At 39.5% G+C, this 26,744-nt stretch overlaps 2 protein-coding genes and 2 long non-coding RNA genes across 6 annotated transcripts in view; all 4 read left to right on the top strand.

Annotated features, from left to right (window-relative positions):
• LOC145444643 (uncharacterized) overlaps positions 1 to 26,744 on the top strand; it is a 165,903-nt gene that overhangs the window by 82,363 nt on the left and 56,796 nt on the right. The window lies entirely within an intron of this gene.
• Positions 926 to 8,733, top strand: LOC145437289 (uncharacterized). The gene is made up of 6 exons (XM_080314488.1): positions 926 to 1,189; positions 1,521 to 1,680; positions 1,888 to 1,941; positions 4,797 to 4,942; positions 6,928 to 7,089; positions 8,422 to 8,733. The coding sequence occupies exons 2-6, from the start codon at positions 1,677 to 1,679 to the stop codon at positions 8,731 to 8,733; spliced, it is 678 nt and encodes a 225-aa protein (XP_080170614.1). The 5' UTR covers positions 926 to 1,189; positions 1,521 to 1,676.
• LOC145448015 (uncharacterized) lies at positions 8,697 to 15,355 on the top strand. Of its 3 annotated transcripts, XR_013917811.1 has the most exons (4): positions 8,697 to 9,210; positions 10,221 to 10,350; positions 12,767 to 12,924; positions 14,494 to 15,355. It is a non-coding gene; the product is annotated as an uncharacterized LOC145448015 (long non-coding RNA). The 3 variants fall into 3 exon arrangements; XR_013917783.1 differs by lacking the exon at positions 14,494 to 15,355 and having other exon boundaries at positions 12,767 to 14,174; XR_013917815.1 differs by lacking the exons at positions 8,697 to 9,210; positions 10,221 to 10,350; positions 14,494 to 15,355 and adding an exon at positions 10,362 to 10,675 and having other exon boundaries at positions 12,767 to 14,174.
• On the top strand, positions 15,522 to 20,724 carry LOC145447156 (uncharacterized). The gene is made up of 3 exons (XR_013917491.1): positions 15,522 to 16,111; positions 18,074 to 18,175; positions 20,118 to 20,724. It is a non-coding gene; the product is annotated as an uncharacterized LOC145447156 (long non-coding RNA).

The raw sequence follows: 26,744 nt of genomic DNA, 5'->3' as shown, positions 1-26,744 counted from the left end.
ATGACTTGAAATTGACTCGAAACCTTTTCTCCGAGTCACGAGTCAAACCACATTTCTGACACGCCAAGTCAAGTCAAGTCATACGAAAAAAGAGACTCGAGTCATCTCAACACTGGTTGTTGGCAGCACCAATAAAAACCATGATATACTCATTCTTTTCACTCCTAACATGTGTATGACTACTGGTAAACACAGTTTCTAGCTCTAGCTCTAGCCTTGCACTATCTTGTGGTTGAAGTAGAAGTAATTATGTTGTTGTTTGTGGTGTTCATGGTGTTTGTTGACTACCATGGTCATTAAAACCAGGCCAATTTTCTTCATTTCTATCCTTTAGCTGCCGACTTGTAGCACGGCCCGCGTCTGGGCTCTTATAAGACACTGCTTACTCAGATGATATGACAAGGGGGAGCCTGGATAAATCTCCGACACTTGGTAGGAAGTCTGAAGTTGACCCCCTAATTCCTCATCAATTATGGGTGATTTGAGACTTGTTACAACTACTTGAAGTAATATTCAAAAGTAGAAGTTCTGATGAGTACTTGAGTATAAGTTGTTTCACCAAATAGATTGTCTGAATGAGACGCAGGCTTTTGGTAATAATTTCCCAGTACTAGCTTTTAAAATGGCAAGAATCATCTTTTTGAGTAACTGCTAATGAGCAACAGAAACACGGATAGACAAGATTTTCGTAACAATATCCTTTATGACAATACCGTGGCTACATTCAGGCTTGTAATAAATCGAGTCATGACTTGACTCGAGTCGCAGAGTCAAGTATTGATCCTGATACACGAGACTTCAATCAAGTTGTATATAATGTTTGAGTCATATGACTTCATTGAGACTTGCGCAATTACTGTAGTAGGCCTACAAGTTGACACCACACTGACTCGAGTCATTTTCCATTTTTCAAGAAAATTGCTCGACTCAAGTCAAGTTGACAAAAAATTCCAATTATGTGAATCATTTGTCTTCACTTCAAATCGGTATTAATAATGCATTACATAGCTAAGTGAAAGCAGTCAGCTCTCCTCTTAATCGGAGCACATTTATATAAGAGCAGCAAAGAGCTATTCATCTTTAATGCACCTACTATTTTCAGATGTCTCTCATTAACTGTCAAGAAAAACTTCAACTTGGAATGAATCTTGAAAAATGGTGGAACTGCATCTCATGGTTCTCAATGAGTGTAAGCTCGTCCTACAAATGAAGAATCAGTGTCTTCCTTAATGAAAAAGTCACATATTTCGTTAGTCTGTTCTCTCAGTGGATACTTCTAAGTAACATTCTGTGTATGAAATTACTATATGTCAATAAATTGTGTGTTGTATGTATGCTGTTCATGGTGTGTTGAATCTTCGAATACACTGTGCTAATGTACGCTACCAAGGTCAGTAGGAAGTCAGATCGCACACCCTCCAATATGCAGATATATCATACCTTTTGCATGTTAACCTACATCATGTGTATGGGAATTGTAATGACGTTGTCAAATTTTCATATCTTCCCTCTTCTCATAGAGACCTTGCTCATGGAAGATCATCATATGACATATCATTTTAAGTCCTATTCCTCCGCTGCTCATTAGTTGGATCATAAAGACAGTGGTACGGCAATCTCAACAGATCAGATGTAATCTGACGAACATCAGTGTCTATTAGATTGAAAGGCACCATATGGGTAAGTTCAGATTTTGTTTTATCCCTAAATCAATGATCTCGGATATGACAGTTTTTCATTCTGTGACATCACTGCCGATATGATTACTTCTGTATGTAACAAAAAAATCTCAACACATTGGTTAAATGTTGAGTTTGAATTTGAGTCGATTTTGAATCGGCGTATCTTTTCCTTGTCATTACAGACAATGGTCTTTTTATCAATCAGATTCAAGCAATTTGCGCAACTTTGAAGCAACGACATTTTCAATTGTAGTACAAGGTGAGTTTAATATCACGACATACTTTTCAAGACACAATAGGAATTGGCAGCGACATTGTAGGTGCATTACAATTATGGTTTTGCAACCAAGTAGTTCTCAAACTTTTCAATAAATTCACGAAACGGCCCGTTAGCATTTTTTTAAATGACCACCCACGCTCATTATCTTAAAATTTGACAATCACTCGATTGGAGTGAATAGACAAAGTGACTTGAATCGAGTCATTTATGTTGGACTCTAGCTTTACACTATCTGGCGATTGAAGTAGAAGTATTTCTGTTCATTTTTAACCGATTGGCACCGGCTGCAATTTTCGAAAAATTTTGCTTCAATTTTCAAAAACGAAAAACTGTACCTTAATGGGATTGGAACACGGTAGCCAAGGTGTCGTTCGAATCAGAACGTCAACGCGGGTCCAATTGCGCCACTCAATTCATTTTGAGCCCTGTGTCTGGCCGCTCATATCAAGAGCAAGCCGAGAATTCGTTGATGAGAAACGTATTACATTTACTGCACTCTTTATAAACCTTAACATGGATATCTGGTGACATAGGCTTCTTGTGAATCATATCGGCGAGGAAATCATGATCAAGGAGATGGCTCAGTCGATCTAATACGCCCTAATATCGTCATTATGCAATAGATACTGCACTGACGGTTTGCACAATAAACACGCGCCAGGCCGCAGAGTGAATGAGTCATCGGCGAGTGAGCGAGTGACGCGCATGTCTTTATTATGTAGCGTAGCCTTCCAGGGCATTTACAAAGCTTATACAGCACGTAAATGGGTCACTTTAGTATTGATAAACGGAGATTGTCAAGGCCTAACTATAAGGACAAACCACAAACGCATATCTTACTCCTACGTAAGGTTTATGACGTTAATGGTAGCACTTCATACAAACATGATACACACGATTGCGCGGAATACACAGCTTGTAGAATTGGTCTTGTTGCCATATATACATCACTATTAGCTGTTAGTCTGATGTAGATATAATCTTATGGGCATGTACTCTCCACAGAAACAATCTAAGAATGTCAACTACCGATAAAATTCAGTATATAACACATTATGTTACGGATATTCGTCCCTGCGTTTGACACTAGTGTGGTAGTCTGCAGGAATTCTCTTCACGATTTTCAGAAGCGGCCTTGGGGTGACATAGGCATAACTACTGTTGTTTATTTTGGCCTTGAAGGTGGAGATTGGCTAGTTCTATTGAAAGAGACAATCCGTAAATGCCTTTCATTACTACAACGTAAGATATATATCGTTATACGACAGCTCTTTCTATATCCAGATGCACACTTTTGCGCAGGTATGTGCGCTGAGTAATATTATATTTATTCCGAATTATACTTGACTATTAGCCATTATTTAGAATCGTATAGGCAACAACTCTTCACAGACACAATCTATGGAGGTATATCCTTATTAGAACTCGATATATATCCCGTTATGTGACCAGCATTCATCCATCTGCTTGAAAGCTGTTACGGTAGGCTGCGAGAATTCTCTTCCCGATTTTCAAATGCAACCTTGAGCGATGCAGACATAACTAGTATAGTTGTTTTAGCAAGAAAATTAGAAGCTGACAAGCGCTATTCATAGAAACAAACTACAACAACTGACTATGACGAATACAACCAAATATACGACAGGGTATATGATGGGTATCGGGAACGCGCGTTTCCGCGAAATGATGCGGTCGGCGGATATCTTTGTCACGCGGCCTATCACATAGATTTTGAACACCTTATATGTAACTAATATCAGATATGAAGATATGTGTGAGCTTGTATGGACACTAGCTTTTCACAGAAAGAAACAACTATGCTCCAAGACGGCTAGAACAAAACATACAGTACGTTATGTGATAGTGGTCAATGACGCGCGCGTTGCCGAGACAGTGTATTTTGCAACATATTTATCTACGGTATTTGATATCCGATTTCGACGTCTTAGATATAATATATATCAAATAATATGGTATCAATGAACGTGCACAAACAATATCTATCCCCAAAAATGAACAGCAGCGACCTAGCACGATTAGAACGGGATATATAGTGGTTCTATTACAGTACGCTTCCCTCGTACGGGCAATGGGTAAAAATACCCACGCCGGCGCCAAACGGTTAAGCAATTACAAGACTTGTTAGTTTTGACTTAATTCCAACCAGTTGAAGCGAGATTCTTGCAGTAGAAAATTTGGAATACATATAAAAAATAAATTTCAAATTTTTCTGTCTGCCCCATAAATTGTTAGGTTGTCAAGAGAGATGATACACACCAAATTTGGCTCGATTCCAACCACTAGAAGCAAACTTACTGCAGTAGCAAAATATCTGATTCCATGATTTTATAATAAATAATAATTCCAGAGTTAGCCACCGTAAATACTATTTTATTCAAACCCAAATTTCTCTACCGCAATGACTTCGCTTTTACTGGTTGGAATTGAGTCAAATTCGGTGAGTATCATCTTTACTGACAGCCTAACAATTTTATGGGGTCGGCCGAAATAATTTGAAATTTTATTTTTTATATGTTAAATTCAAAACTTTCTACTGCAAGAATCTTGCTTCTACTGGTTGGAATTGAGACAAATTGGGTGTGCCGCGTTGTTTTAGCCAACATAATAATGTTATCACGTAGCCAGTGAAATTTGAAAGATTAAGTTACTTTTGAACAGCTTTCTCACTTCAGTATAGTTCACGAGATATCGCTACTCAAGCAGTATACCGTAATTGGCGACATTAGGTAGATAGCTACACCCTTAAGAGATCAGCAAAACGGCATTTCGAGCCATGCTTTGTGTGCTTGGTCTTAGTTCCCGTTTGCTTTTAGTAATTAAGTCCAAGACGAAACGCGATCCCAAGACGTCTAATGATGTTCACAAAGGACGGCTGGATTGTTCGTTCGAAATCTGTCAATTTTTGGAAAACGTTTTGGCCGAGGCTTTTTCGGTGCATGGTCAGATTTACGATGCCAAGGTAGAGCTTATTTTGTAACTTGTGTCTCGTTGCATCACTGGTCGGCAGTCCGCGAGTCTTGTGTGAGCTACTTGATTTTTAGATCAAAAATCTAGAACCAGAACTACCCACTTTTTAATCCCTGCAACTAGAACTAAAACTAGGCCTACTATAAAAACCCTGTAGTTAGTATACCGTCAACAATCTAGATTGGCAGTACAAATCTTATTGTACGCGGTTCTTGTGTGGTGTAGACTGATGCCTGTTCTTATCACTAACATGGTGAGCAATGTGCGTGACGCAGTTCTTGAACTTGATGCGAAAAATAAGGGTCCGCAGGTTTGAACATACAACTGGAAAACTGTACAGTAGGTTACTAGGTGATCTAAGTAGTTGAGGAAGAAACTCAAATGGAGGTGAAAGATAGTCTTAAATTTCTACTCGATCTCAAATAGATTTTAAATGTCTACGTCCAGGGTACGCACAAAATGAAAGGTCTGAAAAGTAAACGAGTAAGTAGTCCGAAAAAGTCAATTTGTTGGACGTGTTACACGCTTTTAGCAAGTAATCGAAGTTTGATATTTTCGGAATTGCATGCGCATCTCCGTGAGTAACGTAGCATGACAAATGACGCGACATTAGGCTTATGTGCAATTTTCAGAAATATATTTTATGTTTGTGATGCAGGGATATTTCGCCCACGTGTCATGCCAATGTAGCTCAAAAATTCACGCGAGCTCATCCCCAAACTACTTCCACTTGACAAATCATCATGGTTGAGAAGTAAGTAGGTCGGTTTTTCAACGCGGACATTTCAGTGTAATTTCGAAAAATAGTAAAGTAGCCACACTATTGGTATTTCATCTATTGCTAGCCGTACTTGAAAATGAAACCAGAAACTGTTACGAGTTTAAAATATATTAGTATATTATAATTGCGAACCATTCGATATCACCAAACAGTTATAAAAATTGAATTAAACAATACTTACGCGGAAAACTGATCAGTCGACGCAATGAATTGGACTCGGACTCGAGTCATAATATCAAGACTCAGACTCGATTCTCTGCTTGCTGACAATCCTGACATGACTCAGACTTGAGTCGGTGGTGAATTCAAAATGACTCGACTTGACTCGAGTCAGAACTATAAAAGTGAGATTGACCTGGAACCTTGTGACTTGGTTACAACCCTGTAGAAATACAAAAGTAGAAATACTCTATCACTGAGCACGTCTAATAACTAAACTAACTCCTAGTATACAATCATGGAATTCGTGGCAATAATACGGTTCTGAAGTGTTAGCAGTTATGAAGTTAAGCTGCCGCGTTATTTATCTAATTAAAAAAATACAGATTAGGCCATGAACCATTTCTGCAAATTAGTAGCTATCGCGGACGCTCAGTTGAGAACCACTGAACTAGAGCCTGACCGTCATCGGATATTTCATCATCTGCCGATCAAACTGATGACTCCCACCTTCGTTGATCATGCCGATGTAACAGTTGATATTCATCATATATTTCATCTCGCTTCAAGTACAGACATCTACAACCATTGCTATAACTTAAATCTTTGAAGCTCCCTTTTTTGATGGATACTTCCATGGTGCTCCAAGTCTGAACGCAGACAGAGCTAGACCTATACATATATATATCAAGCTATTTTAATTTTTCATAGTACTCAAATCCAAATAGGTTTTGCATACTAGCACTAGTTACTCGAGTGGTTATGCTTTTGGACCACTTGCACTTATACTTGAACCGTTTTCAGTTTTCTAGGCAAGCCTAACATTTAACCTTTTACTTACTTGTAAATCGCAACTTCTGATTGTACTCGAGTAGAAATGTATAACGTTACTTCTACCTGAGTAACTCCGAGGACATCTTGACCATTTCTGCCTGTAAACGATAAGAAATAGATCAATATATGTGGGTGCTGTGCTATATATAGATGTATACGTTTACTGACTCTACTTGATGTAACCACTTCTCTTTATATTACAGTTGATTGCAATCACAAGATCATCACACATAGCATCTCATTTGAAAGGCTGCTCTTCCGGTGAATCAGAATTCCTTTTGCAAAAGATTTGCATGACAATCTCAACCGATCAGTCGGAGTCTTACAAGCATCAATCTCCGACAGACATACTGAGGCGATTCAAAGTAAAGTTCAGAGTAAATTGTGAATTACATTATTTGACAAATCAATGTTTTAAAATCCTAATATTTGCGTGTTCTCGTCACTACCAGTAACAACCATGATATACTCGTTTTTTTCACTACTAATGTTCATGCTCATGAATACAGATAAAGCACAGTTTCTAGGCCTTAACTAATTTAGAGCGAAAACTATACGGGATCCGCGGGAGTCCCTGTCGGTCCAAAAGGGGTCCGAGAAAACAAAAAGGTTGAAAACCACTGCTATAGGAGAACTGTATAGTGCGAGACGAGCCGTGCTTGCTGTACAGACATTTGCTATTCTTCTTTGCTATTCTAAAATGAACTTGCTTTGGTTGTTGTACTTCTTTCTAATCCGTAATTTAATTCAGTTTACAAGTTTTTGCGAATTCAACGATTCTAATTCTAATTTTAATCTTATCGGAAAAACCAGTGTACTGTCATTCTAGTTGTAATAGAATTTGGAAAAACACTGTAGGTGTCAGTTTACCTAATTTGGGAAAGCTGAAAATTTTCTAGTATTTGTTAATAATCGAGATTGCGTTAAAGAGGAAAAGACATTGACAAAATCCGGGCAACCGACTCCTGAATCGAGTGTCTACGAAAATGTCAACCTCAATACGACGATGTCCCCAACGAAAACGCTTCGCTCAACATCTAACTCCACATCAAGTAAATCACACCTGACTTTCGAGAAAATATCATTTAATAATATCATTTCCTCTGTTCCAGGTGCTTAGTGATGTTATTTCTAGTTGTTTGTACTTTGTGATCATGGTGTTAGTCTTACAGTCCACGTACCCGATACCACAAAATCTAGTTTAAAAGTGACAGTGTACATTTGGAGACCCGTTAAGAGGCGGGCGTGGATATGTAGTCAATGTCGTCAACTATACTTTAGAAGCATAAATTTTGATAACAATCTCGACGCTGCCAGGAAATATTTTATTATTCTACTGGTGTAGCATCAATGTCAGCAACTGTCTCGACTCCACCAGGAACTGTTAGATTATTTTACTCGATTTACATCAATGACGGCTTCTATCCCCATCTGGTTGTCTGCTCTCTCTATATATATCGCTGTACCCATTCTTACAGGTAGAATGAAATTGCCCTGATTTTGTGCAATTCAACATAATATGAATATACAAACGAAAATATGCGCCATGTCTCTCACGTCGGTATAATACCCGCATTATTGCAACAGAAGTAGTAGAGTTGACGACATTGGTAATTAGTTACACCCATAAGAGGTCAGTAAACGCAATTTCAAGCGCATGCTATGTGTGCTTGGTTTTAGTGCTTGCGTGCTTTCAGTTGTCGAGTCCAAGAAGAAACACGCTTCCAAGACGTCTGACGATGGTCGCAAAGTACGGACTGAATTTGGTCAAAATCTGTCTCAATGTTTTGGAAGGCGGTTTGGCCAAGGCTTCCTCGGATTTTCTATGCCAAGGTAGAGCTTATTTTGTTACGTGTCTCATTGTATTGCTAGTTAGTAGTCCGCCAGACATGTGCGAACCACTGGATTTTCAAAACTTGAAACTAGAACTAAAACTGCTAAGTTTTCGAAACGTGCAGTTGCAACTAGAACTACTCAAAAAAGCCAGTAGTTGGTTAACTGTCAACTAACTAGATTGGTAGTTCGTACAAATCTGCCATCCACGTTTCTTGGGTGGTGTAGATTGTTGCCTGCTTTCATAACTAACATGGTGAGGAATATATGTGTGACGCACTCGAATTTTGACCCTGACGTCACAATCAGTGGAAAAGTGGATGGTATGCAGAGGTGGTCAAAGTAGTCAGTAAGGCTTCTCAAGTTGAAAGCATGAACTTCTAACTATGCGCCCACATTTCGGAGGATTTGTCCTCCTTTTTTAAGAACTGTTCTCCCTTCGCCAAAACTTAATTTTTTGGCAATTTGTCCTTATTTTTAGTCTAAAATACCCCCAAAGACCGCAAATTTTGCGAAGTATGGACCGAATCGACAAGAGATGGTTATTTCGGAAGTTGAATCGGAGAAAAATGACCAAGAGATGTGCTCTCGTCGAATTCAAGACCTCGGAAGAAGCGACAAACTCTGTCGACGTGCTGAATTGAGACGAAAATGTAAGTAGATGTGTCCGTGTTTAGTTTTAATTCGCTATTGCGGCTGTTGCAAAACTCGCAACTACAAGTACATGTAGACCTAACGGCCTTTGGAAATCTCATACTATCTAAATAAAACACATCTAACTCTGATTATAATACAAACTTTGCATTGCAAATGAGATAGAAACTGCATTTTAATAGGAACTGGTTTCGACCCTCAAACCCAGGCTATGCCCCTGTCAGTAGTGATGACCGCAAGAACCTATCACGACAGAACTCTGGTATCATGATTTACTTCATAGGAAAACGCGTGTTTTCTAGTTGTTTATTTTATAATTGTGCGACTAGAACTCAGGGTTGTGACCAAGTCACAAGAATCCGAGTCACAAGTCAATTTCACTTTTATAGTTTTAACTCGAGTCAAGTCGAGTCATTTTCAATACAACATCGAGTCAAGTCCGAGTCCATGTCATTGTGTTCACTGTTAAGTTTTGATCTCAATCCGATTCAACCCATGTTTTCAACTGTGCTCTAGTGATATAGAAATGCCTGCGTTCATAATATCGTAATTTTCCTCAATTCTAACAGTTCCTGACCCTATTGTACAAGTACCAGGACCGATAGCCGAAATACCAATAATATGGTTACATAACTATTTTTTGAAGTCACCATGAAATGTCTGTCTTGGCCGTCCTAGTCTCAAGTCACATGACTAGGTTCGAGTCATGTATAATGACTCAGGTACAAGTTGAGTCAATGCACAAAATAACTCGAGTCGATTTGAGTCATTTTTTGCATTTGTAGAAAATACGCGAGTCCAGTCGGTTCACCAAAAATCGTGACTCGAGTCGAGTCATTAGAACCCTGCTATCACTACTAACCTTATGAAATCCGCAACATGAGCTAGAAGTTTTTCAAAATCCGCAACTAGAACTAACTGAATAATCGGTAGTTAGTTGACCACCAAATAACTAGATCGGTAGTCTGTACAAGTCTGTCTGTAAATAAATCTATGGCTGCCATTCCAGGCAAGATCCTGAACGTGAAAGAGATTCAAGCGTATCAAGCAGTGAGCAGTACTGACATAAAAAGGATTCGCAGTCAACAGAAGAAGCGAAATCATGAAATTTAGAACAAGAGGAATTCGTATCGCGGCAGGTAATGTCTCGTTCGACCTGGTACATGAGGGCCAATCTCCAACGCAAGCTTTTCAGTATTGTGGTGCTGCCCTACTCTAGACCAGTCATCAAAAATCAAAATTACCCTAAAATGTATTTAAGGGAAGTGTACAAATTGAAAGCAAATATCAGAGGCTCCTTTTAATTAGACAGTTGCTAGTGCCTTTTTGGTATCACACTCGTTGTATGTGGCTCTATTAAAAAGCACTAACTTGATTCAGATTCTTGGATTTCTTTTCAAAAGGCAACAATTTAGGTGTGGGCTGGACTCCAGACTCCATTATACTCACAGATCTCTCCAAAAGGTAGATTCAATATGTAACGAATTTGGTTTACAAGTCTTCTTCGGTTACACAATCACATATAAATATTCTTCAAGTAGTTGAAAGGTAGGTTATTTTTAAAAAGTTTGCTTCAGCAATTACATTATTGTGAATTGGGATGTATGCCAAGACCAAAGTAGGGCAGGAACTCTGTCATGACAAGACGCAGATAAATACATTAGGAATTTATAAATCGATTCAAAAGTTTGATGTTCTCCATTGAATGAACTAGTGCAGTGCCTTTCAACCTGTGGGATGGTACGCATTTGTGCGGATGGAAAAATGTGCAGTGCGGATGAGAGACGTGGTGCAGATGAATGCGGATGAAAATAGTGAATAAGTGTCACCGTACTTGTTCTGGCGTGGAATAATTTGAATAAATCTGATAGGAAATTCGAGTGCAGTGGCTCCATAACCTTGGTCGTTGAAACGTAAATGCAAAAACGTGTTTGACCTATTCGTATCTTTTACAATAACTTTGTCTCACGCCAGCCGCAGTGAATTACTATTTGTGCGCTGTATTTATTACATACTAAAAAGTCTTGTTCAAAACCGGGTGTAGTGGCATGTATAGGTTACAGTACATCAACTGAGTCTGAGGTTGCGACACGCGGGATTATTGACTTAAAATGACTGTCTGCTTTATTTCTCTGGACAATCATCATATTTTCGTAAAAATGGTATGATTAGCACGAGACACGAATATAGTAATACATACCATCATCACAGACTCACACTTGCAAGTTTCTGGAAAGCGAATTCTGTCCCCGTCACGGCTCCTCAAAGTATTGGTTGCAAATGGTATAATTTTGATTCTCCACGCCACCTAAGTGGTCTGATAATATGCAGGTAAAATATGTGGAATTTTTCGCATATTGTTTCTATATATCCAAGGTCACTGTTTATCAGCGTATCATAAGGTATCCAGCTCATATGTGCTTATTCTTCTTGTCAGTTTTGGAGCTTGCTTTTCAAGTCAGATGACAGAAGCATTGAAGCAGAAATGCAGGTTTTGCAGCCATTCGACGAACTGGAGGTTGTGGGACCTTTGTCGGAAACATTTTTTTTTTGCACAAGGAAAAGACGCTGTATTCTGGATAGGAGTGCGGGATGGTTCTTATAAACACCTGGATATCCAAGCACTAGAAGTTCTTGTACAAAACCGAACACTTATTTCGCCGAAAAGGGTTTAATGCACTATAGTTGAAATCAAAACTACGGAATAGAGTGGTCTTTTTAATGAGACATTTAATAGCCTGAACCAGTCGCCTACTTCTTACACATATAAACAAAATCTTGTTAAGTATCCACATTTTCGTTTTGTATAACAATTTTCGGTTGGTTTGTTGCCATGAAATTTATCTTGCAGAAAAAGTGCTGATGGTGTTCAAAAAGGTTGAAAAGCACTGCACTAGCGTATCGATGTATAAAATTGTATTATATCTGACAGACCTGCAGTCTATGGCATGGTATCATGTAACACATTTTTATCAAAGACCCATTCTCGTACATTTTTATCATAATTAAACATCATAGTATCCGAGTGATACAAGGTACAGTTCCCGTTTGAGTTCGTATCACCCAGTGATTCTGAAGTATTTTAGATGATTTTTGCAACTATTATATACCAACTTTGAAAGCTCATTTTCACTCAACATGAAGTTTTTGTTTGCTATGAAGATTCCTGCTTCCGCTTGGATGGCATTTGACTCCATTTTGATTCCTAAAACTTTTTAGCATGTTTTGTTTAGTATACCGGTAACTAATTAAATTGGTTATGTTATGACTACTTCCATTTCTACTTCACGACCTAACTACGGTACTTACTATTGCATTTTGATTTTGAAAACTACAGAGTAGTTTTGAGATGAGTTACAACACTTATTTTACTGAGTTACGGTCCCCTGTGTTGTTGTAGTTAAAAATGGTTTCCAAGATTCTTCCTGTGTATTGTGTGAATCATGTTGCTCTAATCGAGAATCTACTTCGAAAGTAGCCACATCCGATTAAATTAACACTTGCAGCAAATTGCAACGCTGACTACACTGACCGGCTGTGTTTTTTTTTGTGTAGGAACGCGAGCCGCGGAAGGTCTCAACGCAATAGAATGGAAGAAACGTGAAAAGATCAACAATGCCAAACGGGCCAAACAGAAAAAATCCTAATGTCTCTCTGCGACTTGACTTTATTTTGACAATCTTCCTAGAAGTGTGAACGGTAAAAAGTTGAAGGTATGTCAGAATCACAACTGTTAGCATGCTTTGTATTTTACCTTGGAGCGGTGCCTACTAACCGGGGCTCATACTACTACCCCAGGGGTTTTATGAGCCAGACTTGGACAACTACATGATTTTTAGGTTTTTGAAATTAGATTAGAATTAGAGTTACAGCTGCACAGTTTTTTTTTCTCCTCCGAATTAGACTAGAACTCGAATTATAACTGGACCGTTTTTTTTTTCAAATTAGACCAGACTCCGAGTTACATAGTCACACAGTTTTACCAAATTAGATTGTAATTAGAATTACTCAATTTGCAAAAGCTTGACATGGAAGAAAGTCCAGTTCATATCATATCAGACCTTATTCTCATAAGCATGACGCTGACAAATGTCTGCACACTATGCTCGACTCGTTTTGCACGGTACAGTTCTCCTGTAGCAATTCTGGATGAACCAGAAAATACGTTAGAATTAGGAAATCGAATTAGAATTAGAGCAAAGAAAATTTTCACTAATTATGTTAGAATTATATTACCGACATTTTCCTATAATTAGTGAAATCAAACAACCAGAAATATTTAGTTGTCCAAGTCATTCTGAATCAGACTCATACAGCATAAGTCTCAATCATTTACTGTAATATATGTTGCGTGATCACGTTATATGTTTTTTTCCTTCAACAGTGATGGTAATGCAAAGTTGATTCAGTGGACTAGTATTCTATAGTACGGTAGTGTATTAGATGTGTTACCTGGTAGCTTATTAGTGACTTGCTAAAAATATGGGGTTCTCCAAATGCTTTCAGATTAATGTAACGGTTCACCGGGTTAGTAAAGGTTAAGAACCACTGTCCTCGCATAAGAACCTCGAACAAGTAGCATAAGTAGAATATTCGATTCGTCATGTTAACAATTTCCATTCATAGCTATGACCCAAGTCTATCGTTAAACTGATTATCACTGGATACAGCTACTCTGCTGAAATATGTGTGTGTTCTATGAAGTGCTATCATCGAGGTAGTATACTAAATGACTAGAGCAGTGGTACTTAACCTTTTCTAACCTGGCGATACCTTATGCTAACCTGGAAGTCTTCAACGAAAAATGCTTCAAGTGCTGTACCATGTTTGAAAGTAGCCTACAACTCGTTAAAGACCAGTCATGAGTCATAAATACTTTCCGAAAATTGAGGACATTCTAAAATACCAAATTAGCGATGATTGACAGTATTATACATCTGGCAAACATTTGGTCGCGTTTCTTCCAAAATACACCAAATGGTCAATAGTGGTTGGTTTTATCCCGTCTCTCAGAGGCTTCAATGAAACCTGATATAACAGGTGTGATATCAAAGGGACAGTAGCAAATTTCTCATTTGATTAATGTTAAGATTCTTGGTTTCAAATTGCCTTGCTGTTGTCGTCATTACATTCTGTGTTGACCTTGATTTTTGGAAATTTTACCGTTACACAAGCTGATAAGGTGGAGAAGCGCTGTTCTATATTTTGTCTGTAGCCTTTTGTGTGACTAACTCGTTTACTCTGAGGAGTACTTCGATAAAGTGATTCCATTATGTTTTCAGGAGCTTCTCCTGTCCCAATTCAAAGATCGACATGGTGCAGTTAACGTGGATTCTCGAGAAGACTTTCAACAAAGATGGAATCGGAAGACCGCTCTGATACGCATTCATTAACATCACCGAGCACGAGCACGCTTTGAAAGCTTCGAAAAGTTTTGATGACAATCCTGGCATCTTTGTACCGATCATAGTTGAATTTCATTGAAAAACAGGTAAAACTGCAAGCAAAGCAGACATTTTGTGACTTTGACATTACCTTTTCTCGTTTTCTGTTTCATTTTATGGTATCATTTTTCCTTTACAACACTTGATCATAATCATTCGGCCAATGATAAAACTCTACCCACTTCCTAGAATAATATATACCAACAGACTCCTACAAACTACTGGGTGTTCGAGATGCGTAACTGGAACCACGACCATTAAAGCTCTGCAACTAACTAACTAGATCGCATACCGCTATGCACTGTCGAATGTTGATAATTGGCAGCACTGATAATACAAATTACTGAATCGCTAACGAGATAGGAAATATTGGATACAGAATCGTCCCTTATAAAAGTAATGGGTTCTAGTTAAAATGGGAAGGCTTTAAACCCCTAACACCCCTACGACAGTCTCTTTAGTGATGACTCAGAGCTAGAAATGGCTGCAAGAACATCACACAACACAAAGACGGTATCACGATTCACGCAAAACGATGACGTGAGTTTTCCAGTTATTGGCAGCTAGTTTTTTAATGCGCTACTGTAACTAAAACTACTCACTTTTCAAAATCCACAACTTGAACTAATAAAAAAAACAGTTTTTAATTGACCTTAAACTATCCAGATTGGTAGCTTACACAAGTCTGCATACCAGTAAGTAATATTATACTCGGCGGCACCTGACAAATTATGTGAAAATATACACTCCTAAGGGGTTTGTAACTTGTTGGCCACCCGAATAGATTTAGAGATGCTGCCACTCATTATTGAATAATGTTTTGTCAGAGTTAATGACCACTGACAATCTCCTTTTACTACTCATGAGTAGGGTTGTCAAAATCAACTACCTGAGTGACTCGACCGTGAATTGATTTTTACGGTGTCTATTTCAGTGACGTGAACTAATTTCAGCTAATCCATGTCATATCTTTTTTCGTTTACTGGCGATGTCTTCATCCAAACTCCGCCACAGGCCCTTGTCAAGATCAAAACAAGTGGAAAAGACATTCCTGCCTCTTCAGGAATACATGGAATATGATTTTGGGTCATGTCGTTATGACGAAATTGGTCACCGTAAATACTATTATTAAAAATGACCAATTTGACTGACCACGGCATCTACTGGTTGGAATGGAGTTAAATTTGTTGTGCAAGGTTTTTAATGTAACCTGACGATTTGACAATAACGCCGATGAAATTTGAAAAAAAGTACCCCTATTGTACAATTCTCTCTGTAAACATATTTGCGACTATCTGACTACCATTGCAGGGCAACAACCTGGACGGGAATGAGATTCGAGTTGATCAAGCTGTGAACAGACGTGAAAGGATGATAAATGAACAGAAGAAGCAAAAGGCGGAGAAGGATGGCAAAAGGAATTTGTATCTCGGCAGGGACGGACTTGTACGACCAGGTATGGGCGGTCAAATATTCAGCCAAAACATTTGTCAGTATTGTGGGGCTGGCCTACTCTGGACCACCGGTCGGCAACTTTATAAGGGGTGACCCCAATTAAAACGAAAATAAAACCAGCATTTTTGTGCAAAATCATTTTGTTTTTCGATAGGGGAAAATGGTTAACGGTTATTGAGAAATGTTGTGGTACAAAAATATTGCAAAATGATTGTTTTCAATTGTCGCTGCGCTTTGCACAAACATAAAATTGTGGAAAAAAGTTTGGTTGTAGCCATTTTTTTCAGAAAACTACCATAATGGAGCTGTAAATAAATTATTTTTAAATACCGCCGTGTTCCATGCTAGTTGCCTCTATGCTGCGCGAAGCTATCCATCTGTGTGTAGCACAACTTTATTGTAGTATCATGTACCTGCTGAGATATGGGTAAATGATGCAAAATAGCCCATGTCTCTCTCTTCAGCCAGCAGTGTTTGGATCAAGTCACTACCTTCGAGTCACAAGTCATCTTGATTCATTGCGCATTTTGGCTCGAGTCAAGTCAAGTCACAATTCAAGTCAAGTTGTCTTTTCGAAGTACATGGCATCACATTGCATTTTACCAGCTGTTCGAAATTAAGATTGAGTCGTCATTTATTATAAACTGAGGGATGAATATAGAGATGAATATACATGGCAAAATGCGTTGTATAGCACCCAAATTCATAGTACTGTCAAACGAAGTAACTGTTGTATAACCGCAGTCATTAATTTATCCGCCAAAATGGTGAACACAAAACCTTAGATAGCGGAAACGAATTGATATGAAGCATTACCTAACTACTTATCCATGAGATATGAATTAGGCTTACGCCAATGCTTGACTAGTAATAATAACTTGTAAAGTATATTTGAATTCAATTCTGAATGCTGGATCAAATAAGGGATTTTGCACCAATGACCATTGACCAATCTTTGACCAATCACTGACCTTGTTTTTATTATATTGCTTTACTACTGCGACAACGCACACTGTAAGCGGTCGATATATTTGTTGTAGAATAATGGACGTTCAGTAAAACGCAAAGTGATTGAATGAATGATTTGTCGCTCTCACCAGTCACAACAGCGTATCGAGAACAATCCGAACAATTGTAACGTATACAGCGATTTTTAGCAACACCGATTTCTTGATGACTTGAAATTGACTCGTAAATTATGCTTCCAGTCACTAGTTAATCCACATTTGTGAAACGCCGAGTCAAGTCAAGTCATTTTTGCAAAGTGTCAAATCGAGTCATACGAAAAAAGGTGACTCGAATCTGACTCGACTCAAGACATAACCCGAGTCATTTCAACACTGTCCGCCAGACCACTACGACAGGCTGTGCTTTCACAAACACGCTTTCATATCAGAGGTGGAAACTTGCCGCTATGGATAGCTTTGCCTCAATATTTAATGGTTGGCATCTCAGTATCAGTTTGACCAACTGACAAATATGATAAGGTGAAAGCAATTTTAAGCTAGCTTCAGACACAAAGCAATCTGGCTGAACATCGTCCATTGAACGCCAGTACTGCACGCCTACTTACTGTAACTAAACTTAACATAGAAGAAGAACATAAAACTGTTGGTAGATTTTCAATGTTGAATTGAAACAGTGATAGATATGTTGAGTCATGGCGAGGCCAGGAAAAGTTAAGGCAACCCCACTTGGGATCATGAACCAGAGGTTGCCGACCATTGCTCTATGTCCGTCATCCAAACATTAAAATGAATTTAGAATTTGTTTGTGGCAATTGTGTGGAAGTCGAAGGCAAATATCAAAACCTTGAATTTAATGAGAAACTTATTTCTTCCTTTTTGATATCAAGTGTGTTGTACGTATGGTCATCAGATCTCAGATGCAGGCACATTATTTTTCTGCACATATTCATATATTTCAATAAGTTGCTGTCACATTTTTGACATCTTCTATTCAGATCGCCATCAATTCCACCATTGGCATGTCCGACGGATGTGGTCTCGTCCAATTCAAGACCTCACTTCCGACAAGGTGGCAAATTGTATCGACTCGCTGAATGGTAAGGAAAACGTTGGTAGACTCGTTCATGCTTACCGTACTTTTAAACCACTATTCAGGTGCTTACCGTACTTTTAAACCACTATTCAGGTGCCGTACCCAGACTTCAACAAACCACTGGATTTCCAAAATCTGCACTCTCTTTCCAAAACCCGCAACTTCAATTAGATTTAAAACAGCGGTTCTCAAATTTTCTTTGACACGCCCCCCTTTTTGATAGTGAAAAATTTCGCGCCCCACATTATCGTCATGTCACAAATACAATCAGAATGCTGGCAGTCCCAACGGAAAGTTTGATGACATGGATGGTTTTGACTAGGGTGATTCTTTTACCTAAAAAACCAAAGATTGTGACCTAAAAAATCAAAGCTTTAACATTTTTTGACCTAAAAAATCCTAATTTTGAACAAATTTGACCTACCATATGCAAACTAGGTATTTTCCCACATAACGTTAGAATTGCACTACTTATCTTCACTTCTGTTTGGAACTGTCTGTCCTTACGAATTAGTTTGTCCTAGTTGAAATGGAGAGGCTGTAAACTCCTAACACCTGGTCACGCCAGTCTCTGCAGTGATGACTCTGAGGTAGAAATGGCTGCCATAACATCACACAATAAAACGCCGGGATCACGATTCACGTCAAACGATGACCCAAGTTTTCTAGATGTTGGCAACTAGTCAGTTGTCAGTTGACCGTCAACTAACTTGATTGGTAGCTTGTACAAGTCTGCATACCAGCCAATCATATTATACTCAGTGAAGCCTGAAATAGTATGTGAAAGAATATGCTCTTAATGGGATTTAGAACTGGTTGGCCACCCGAATAGATTTCGAGATACTGCCAACAAGATGTTCTGTGAGAGTTGATGACCATTGACAATCTTCTTGTAGTATTCATTGATTGGGTTGTGGAAATCAAGTGGCTGAGTGATTTGACCATGAATCGAATATTAGGCGTCGAGTCAAGTAACACTATTTATGACATCATAGGGGTATGGGATATGTGAAAAGTGCAAATATGTAGGCTACCTTTCGTGCAACCACAAATAATATAATGCCAGCTCTACGTCATGTTAAAAATAATATGGTATTTTGGTCGACCATGCCAATTTCATTGCAAATGCTGCGGGTTTACAGATATTTCCTTTCCGCTAACGTAGTTATATACAAAAGCTTTCGTATGATGTCATATGACGAATACAGTTCCAAGGCTTCCACAGTGAAAATACGTTCGAAACAATAAATTTAGTTAATAAATCAACACATAGTGGTTAGTAGGGCTGGACACTATGATATGAATACTCGAATCTGCTTCGATGAATATATCTAATGATTCGAGTCGAGTTGTGAAATTTTCGGAGTGCTGATATTATACGCTCTATGCCAATGAAATGTAATTGAATAATGAGAATTATAGTTTCGACCCGTATTTTCTACTGTGGGAGCATGGAAACCTTGACTGGCCGTACCGCAGCCTACGGAACATGTAGTACAAAGCTACAAATGATATTGGGATTAACATATTTCTGAAGTCATAATCAACCCACAGCATTGTCACAAAGTGCAATGAGATAGGTATTGTGGATGAAATATCAAAGTACAGACATTGTATTATTTGTAGTAGCATAAAAGGTGTGTATATGAACTTTGACATCTCAAATACTGTTATTTTGTCATAATGAGTGATACTCGAATACTCCACCGGGCTCGAAGCCTAATGTGTGATTCAGTATCGAATCATTCACGTACTCGATTTTGCACAGCCCTATTGGTAAGGAGACGAATAAATTCTCTAGTTGACTCAAATTGTACAGGTAATATCGATTTCAGATGCGAGTCCTTTGATTATTGTGACTAGCCCAATATTTTAGAAAATATATCAAGCTACTGTGATACGAGGGCTATTTTTCTCGCTCAAATCAACCGATTCCTACCTTTTAGGGAAGTTTTGGAATTCAAAGGACAGCGTGAAGCGTAATTTCTCACAAAACGGAAGCCCAAGTACAGTAAATTGACTCGTCGAATGAAACGATACTAAATCAAACGCAAACCGCCAAGTTTTGAAAGAAAGTCATCGGAATATTCAGCTGCTCACAGGAAAAGACAGAGAACGCTACAAAACTCTGGGTTCCAGAATGGGAAAAACATTCGATCGACATATTCCTCAGATGCGACTATACTTCCGTTTCAATTAAAGTCAGTACGACAGCCAGCGTGGATGAATGATACGAAATCAAAAAGAGCAAGATTGTGGTACAAGTGCGACGTAGCAGAGAACTCAACAGAGAATCCGAGCAGCAGAAAGTTACGAAAAACGATTGAGTGCCAACGGCAAGCGAGAATAGACAGTGTTCGTGGGAGAGGCCAGGAAATCAAATGAAGACGCAACTGACAGACACAGATTGTTTGGCGATCTCGTTTCGAAATACGCTCACGCCTTTTCCAGTAAACTCGAGTCATGCTCAATTCACATGACTCAAAACTCTAGCAGCCAATAGTGCATTTCATTGCAACTTTTCAAAATAGTAAAGTAGCATTATTATTTGTATTTCGTCTATCAGTACTCGTACATCAATTTAAGAAATGTCAAGAAATGATGAAAATCAGCATATAATGAATGTGAGGCATTTGATATCACTCGAGCATAGCTGTAAAAATTTGGTTTGAACATGACATGAACTGTGAACGCAATGACTTGGGCAAGGACTCGACCCTCCGCACGCGAACTTCATACGAGGATGCGGGGATTAACTTGGGACTCGGAACCTTGTGACTTGGTAACAACCAGGGTTAGTTCGGATATCAATAATTTTCACTATCCGGATAACGGATATATCCGGATATTTTGGAATTTATCAAACCGGTTAACCGGATAATAACTGCTAAGTGAGACAATCGATTGCATTAGGTCTGCATGTAAAACGGATCGCAAAATCATTACACAGTGTTATTGTAGAGTACCTACCTACGCGCGCAGTATGAGCGAATACGAGAAAAAACACGCAAATTTAATGTTCACTGCTTCTGCAATGCCCTCTTTATAAAGCACAGATGCATCAATTGTGGGATCCTGTAGCCGGGACCGGAATTTTGTAACAAAGAGTCCACGTTCATTGAATGCTTTTTCAGCTTCCACAGAAGTGGGCTGAATAGAAAGCAGCGCTACGTAGAGAGTCAAAAAGGTTGGCAGGTCGTACGCCGGAAACTTCAACGGCTTTGCATCCTTTTGACCATCCTTATGTTTAGGTTTGGAGTACTAGAAGGACGACTAGCTGATACTGGAATTGATGCCGACATGATACCTCGCTCTAATTCACGTGATCAGGCACGCAGCCAGCCGAAAATGTATGGGGATTGAAATAAAATCAGAGGGTTTCGATTTTTTTTTCGAATTAATCATCAGCGAAAATCAATTACGCTTGCACGCACGCACATTTTTGCGAACATTCGATGTCATTCAGTTTCGCGGTGTCACTCTCAGAATCACTAATTAGAATACACTTAACGGCATATCGTCAACAAGCCATCGAGAGATAGGAGCCAATGCATGCTGGGTCCGAGATGGTTAGGCCAGCGATTATATCGTTCGTAGGCCTATTGCAGATGCGACTGTGTAGGTCAACGATAATATCGTGAGCACCAAGCCAATGAAGATGCGATTGTGCAGGCCAGCGATGGAATAGTGTGTACACTGCACATGGCCTATTGCAGATGCGATTCTTCAATCCAGTGGAACTATCGGCTTGTTGAAGACGCGATAAATCAGGCCAGAGACGATAGCCGAGCGCGCGGCAATCAATGACCTAATTTAACGATCTTCTCAGCAGGAGATCGCGTCACATTACATTGTGCAATGTGTACAGACGCATCTCGCTAATTGGCAACACGCTTCTCGTTAATCGGCCGCGCCAACTCCTAATACGACTTATGGAAGCTTACTAAAACGTGTAAAATGCATTAGCAACGATTCTTTTTTATCCGGTTAACCGGCAGAAAAATATCCGGATATCAGATAGTGAAAATACCTGCGGTTAACCGTTATCCGGATAATCCAACCCTAGTAACAACCCTTGTATTCGAGTTTTGTAGCGAACAATTGAAATGCCACATTGATTGATTTTTGTGATCATTTTGTCGCTGCTAAACTATGACGATTTTTATTAATGTCAGGGTAATTAGGGGGCGCGTTACAGTGCCCAGACCAGATTATAATTTTTATTTTCGAAATCAGCAATACCTTTCGTTCAAGGCCGCTTCAATAATTATTGCAGTCGGGTCGTGAGCTGTGTCCCATGGTGCTTACCAAGTCACAAGGTCCTGAGTCACAAGGTAATTCTACTTTCATAATTTTGACTCGATACGAGTCGAGACATTTTCAATTCAGCACCGAGCCATAGTCAGGGTACGAAAGCTTAAGTCGAGTCACAGAGTTGATATTTGATCTGAGTCCAAGTCATTGTGTTCACAGTTCATTATTCAGCTCAACCCTGCTTAACTCGCGTTTTTACAACTTTGTTTGGCTGAAATTCAAGTATTATGTGGTGGTAGCTTACTATTCTTCGAAGGCACAATGAAATGCCCGTCTTTGCCATCCGAGTCTCGAGTTTTGTGACTTGGTCGAGTCAGGCTCATTGACTCGAGTACAAAACGAGTCAATACACAAATTGCCGCAAATCGAGTCGAGTTGTACACCATATTTTATAAATTGACGCGGGTCAAGTCTAGTCACAAAAACTGTAAACCTGTCATGGCTGTTTACGAAGCTACCATATATTGCTAGTCGCGTCTGGTTAATAACTGACTGTGTAATCACTTGATTACGATGTTTCCGTATTTTAGTCGTCTTCAGGACCGTAACTGCCACACCCCAATCCCCCCAATTGGGGGGGCCTGAGCTCGAAGGGGGCCCCAAATTATTTCGTGAATTAACATAAATTGTATAGAGTAATTTTTGAAAATTTATGCAACTTTTTCAAAAATTTTCCGCGCTGCGCGCGATTTAAAGTTGCCAACTTTCTTAATTATTTGGTACTATTCCCCCAAGAAAAAACACACAAGATTTATAGAAATGTACATATCAGCGTTGGCCATTACCACGCCACTACGCACCAAGATATATAAAGATTTAGAACATATTACATGCGACTCGAAGAAGTGTGCCAGAACGATCGGCAGCGCGAAAAGCTTGGCCGAAAAGGACTGCCCTTACGCAGACCGAAAACTTCGTTATATATAGGCCTACAAAATAATAGGTTTAATTGTCCATAGGCGCCTAAATGACTGACGCCATATGTTCTTGTCTTGGCAATATGAACCTCAGAAGACAAATTGTGTGCGTCTTTCAGTTCAATACGTTATAGCGATTCTATAATTTTGATATAGCAGACAGGTGGTAACGAAATAAATTCATGTAACGAAGTCATACCAACGGGTCCGCCCGCCCGAAGATGTTTAATTATTGTTTACGTGCCCTACAGTTTCCGGTAAATTTGATAACATGAGCAGAGAGGACAAGAAATTGATAGCAACAAATATGCAATTCCCGATATTAGTGACCGATTGTATCAAAAATTATCGAAAATTTTCGCACATTGCGCTGGCTCGCTAAACAGTTCAGCTAATTTCGTGGCAAAAGCGAACACTGTGATGAGGGGGTCGGTTTTTCACCCTATGAGAACCCCAAACGCAAGTTTTAGTGTGTGTTGACGAAGTGCTGTTTCGTTCCTGCCAACGGGTATACCCCCGAAGATGTTTAATTATTATTGGGTGGTTCTACGTTTTCAAACACACCTCGGTCAGCTCTACCGGTAAATCTGATTACGGGAGCAGAGAGAGGATCAAAATTTATAGCAATATATATGTAATTACCGACCATATTGACCGATTCAATCATGAGTTACTGAAATTTTTCGCGCTTCGCACGTCTAGGCGGGAAAAGCTGATACTCAGGAAACGGACACCCAAAGATATGTCAAATTGTGGCATTAAGCGGATAGGCAAAGGGGGGTCTTTATCACCCTGTGGGGGGCCCAAGACCAACGTTTTGGGGGGGCTGGCGAAGTGCTGTTACGGCCCTGGTCGTCTTATACTTATATTCTTACACTGCCTCCTGTTCCCGCCTGGATGAATAAACACAGTTTCCAAGTTGACGCGGTGTATTTTAGTCGGTAGCAGATAAGATCATTGTCACTAAAACAGCTTCAATCGAAATCACAGCAGCCTCGGAGCATACTTGTTTCTTTCAGGCTAAGATAGGATGCGCATAACGGCTTAAAAGTAAACAACAGTTGGATAGGCTTGAAAAATTTGCTAATGAATGGGCCACGCTTGAAAACCATTGGACTAGAAAGTAATGCTTAGGTGTATAGTATATGCCAGGGGCGGGCAGCATACGGCCCGCGGGCCGGATCCGGCCCGCGACGGGATTTTGTCCGGCCCCCGGACAGTTTCCCGCCATACATGATAATGTGACCCGCGGTCCCAGTCTGCCGAGATTCCCCACTTCTTGCTTAAACGTAAAATGTTAGTGACTGTATGCAAGACCGAAACTGCCGCACCCAAACCCCCGAAGGGGGTCAAAATTATTTCGCGAATTTAAATGGATTATGAAGTATTTCTTCCTAAATTTACGCAACTTTTTCAAAAAAAATGGCGCTGTGCGCGATTTAATGACAATTACCTTCATTATTGGGTACCCTTCCCCCAACAAAAATACGCATGATTTATAGAAATTGACACTTTGGCGTCGGCCATTACCTCGCCACGACGCATCAAGACATGAAGTTATAGGCCATGCTGTAACATGCGACTCCGAGAAGTGTGCCAGAACGATCAGCAGCGAGAACACCTTGGCCGAAAAGGACTGCCTTTGTGCTGACCGAAAACTTCGATATATATATAGGCCTACTATTAGATATATTTTTAGATGAAACAAAGACCTACCACGCGCAATGACAGTGAACATATTGTCATCATAGTGCTGTGTACCGGCGAGGTTTTCACTCAAATGCTGACCAATTGACCAATCATATGCTTCGTCAATTGGTCAGCATTTGAGTGAAAACCTCGCCTGTGCACAGCACTATGATGACAATATGTTCACTGTCATTGAGCGTGGTAGGTCTTTGTTTCATCTAAAAGTGCTGGAGTCTGCTATTATTTATTAGATATATAGGTTTAAATGTCCATTGGGGCCTAAATGGCTGACGCCGAATGTTCCTGCCCCGGCGCTCTGAACCCCACAAGACAAATGCCATACACCAGGGAAACATTATTAGCTAGTAAAGAAATATCAATTTGAAATCGTGTGCGTCATTTAGTTTTGTAAGTTTGGGCGATTTCAATATCTTTTGACATAACAGTTAGGCGGCCACGAAATAGCATCATGTAACGAATTCATTAAACCAACGGTTCGCCCGACGATGTTTAATCATTATTTTCCAATACACCTCACTCAGCTCTATCACCGGTAAATCTGATTACGTTAACAGAGCAATGATAGCAATATATATGCAATCCCCGATCATATTGACCGATTCAATCATGAATTATAGTTTTTTTGCGAGCTTCGCTCATTTATCGTTTAGTGGGCCCACTATCAACGGGCTGACGAAGTGGTGTTACGCTCCTAACTGTAGATTATGTTATTATATACGTGTGTGCGAACGTGTGTGCGTACGAGAGTGGAGCCTACGCGTAAGTTCGTCGAAACGAGAAGACTGGCATTATCGGCATTTGCGCTGTAATCAAATCTAATGAATTGATATCTTGGTAAATTTTGGGTACCGGGCTTGTAGAACGCCTTGAAATCTTAATCAAGGATTGCACCGTGTGTTAATTGATCAGACAGAAGCAGATATGGAGGCGCTTGTATGACAATGCTGTTCTCAAATCAGCATTGTCTTCGTCATTATCGGGGATAAATGGCTTTGAAGTGACATTGCTGTCGTTTCAATACATTCATTATATACGATTTATTCCTTGTATATGGGGATAAGGTATCGATTCAGCAATCCGGCCCGCCAAGTACCTAATATTCCTGTATTCGGCCCGCCGACTGGAGAAGTTGCCCGCCCCTGGTATATGCCTACCATCGCATAGTATGTCTGTAACAAAGTACTCCAGGTAGGTGTTGCTTTTCAACCAAATTAATACTAGAATACTAGAATTAAAACTCACATTAAGCTGAACTTCTACGACATTACTTTTACTTCTTCAGTACCAACAATGACTACTATGCCCACTTCTAGAATAAACGGTCTTTGATAGCCGTGTTCAAACCATTGAATGGTACAATTGAGTCATGACGTGACTCTCAGAATCGCTTTCAGCTATCGTCTGATCTCTAAAGAATAGCAATCAGAAATATTGAAACAACATATTACAGCAGTCATACCTGGTTTGACACCCCAACGCAGAAACACTTGAAAAACGGCTTAGACCAGGGGTAGGCAAACATGGGGCCCGCGAGAGTTTAAAGAAACGTATTCAAAATACTAAAAATTACTGCAGGGACTTGATTAAACTATTTCTTTGTATATTTTACCATGATAATCCTAAGGCAGTGGT

This window comes from Botryllus schlosseri, chromosome 1 (assembly GCF_051294905.1).
Source record: "Botryllus schlosseri isolate E-star chromosome 1, Bs_hap1, whole genome shotgun sequence".
Lineage (NCBI taxonomy): Eukaryota > Metazoa > Chordata > Ascidiacea > Stolidobranchia > Styelidae > Botryllus > Botryllus schlosseri.
The sequence above is the reverse complement of the archived record's forward strand: the minus strand, read 5'-3'. Positions and strand labels throughout refer to the sequence as shown.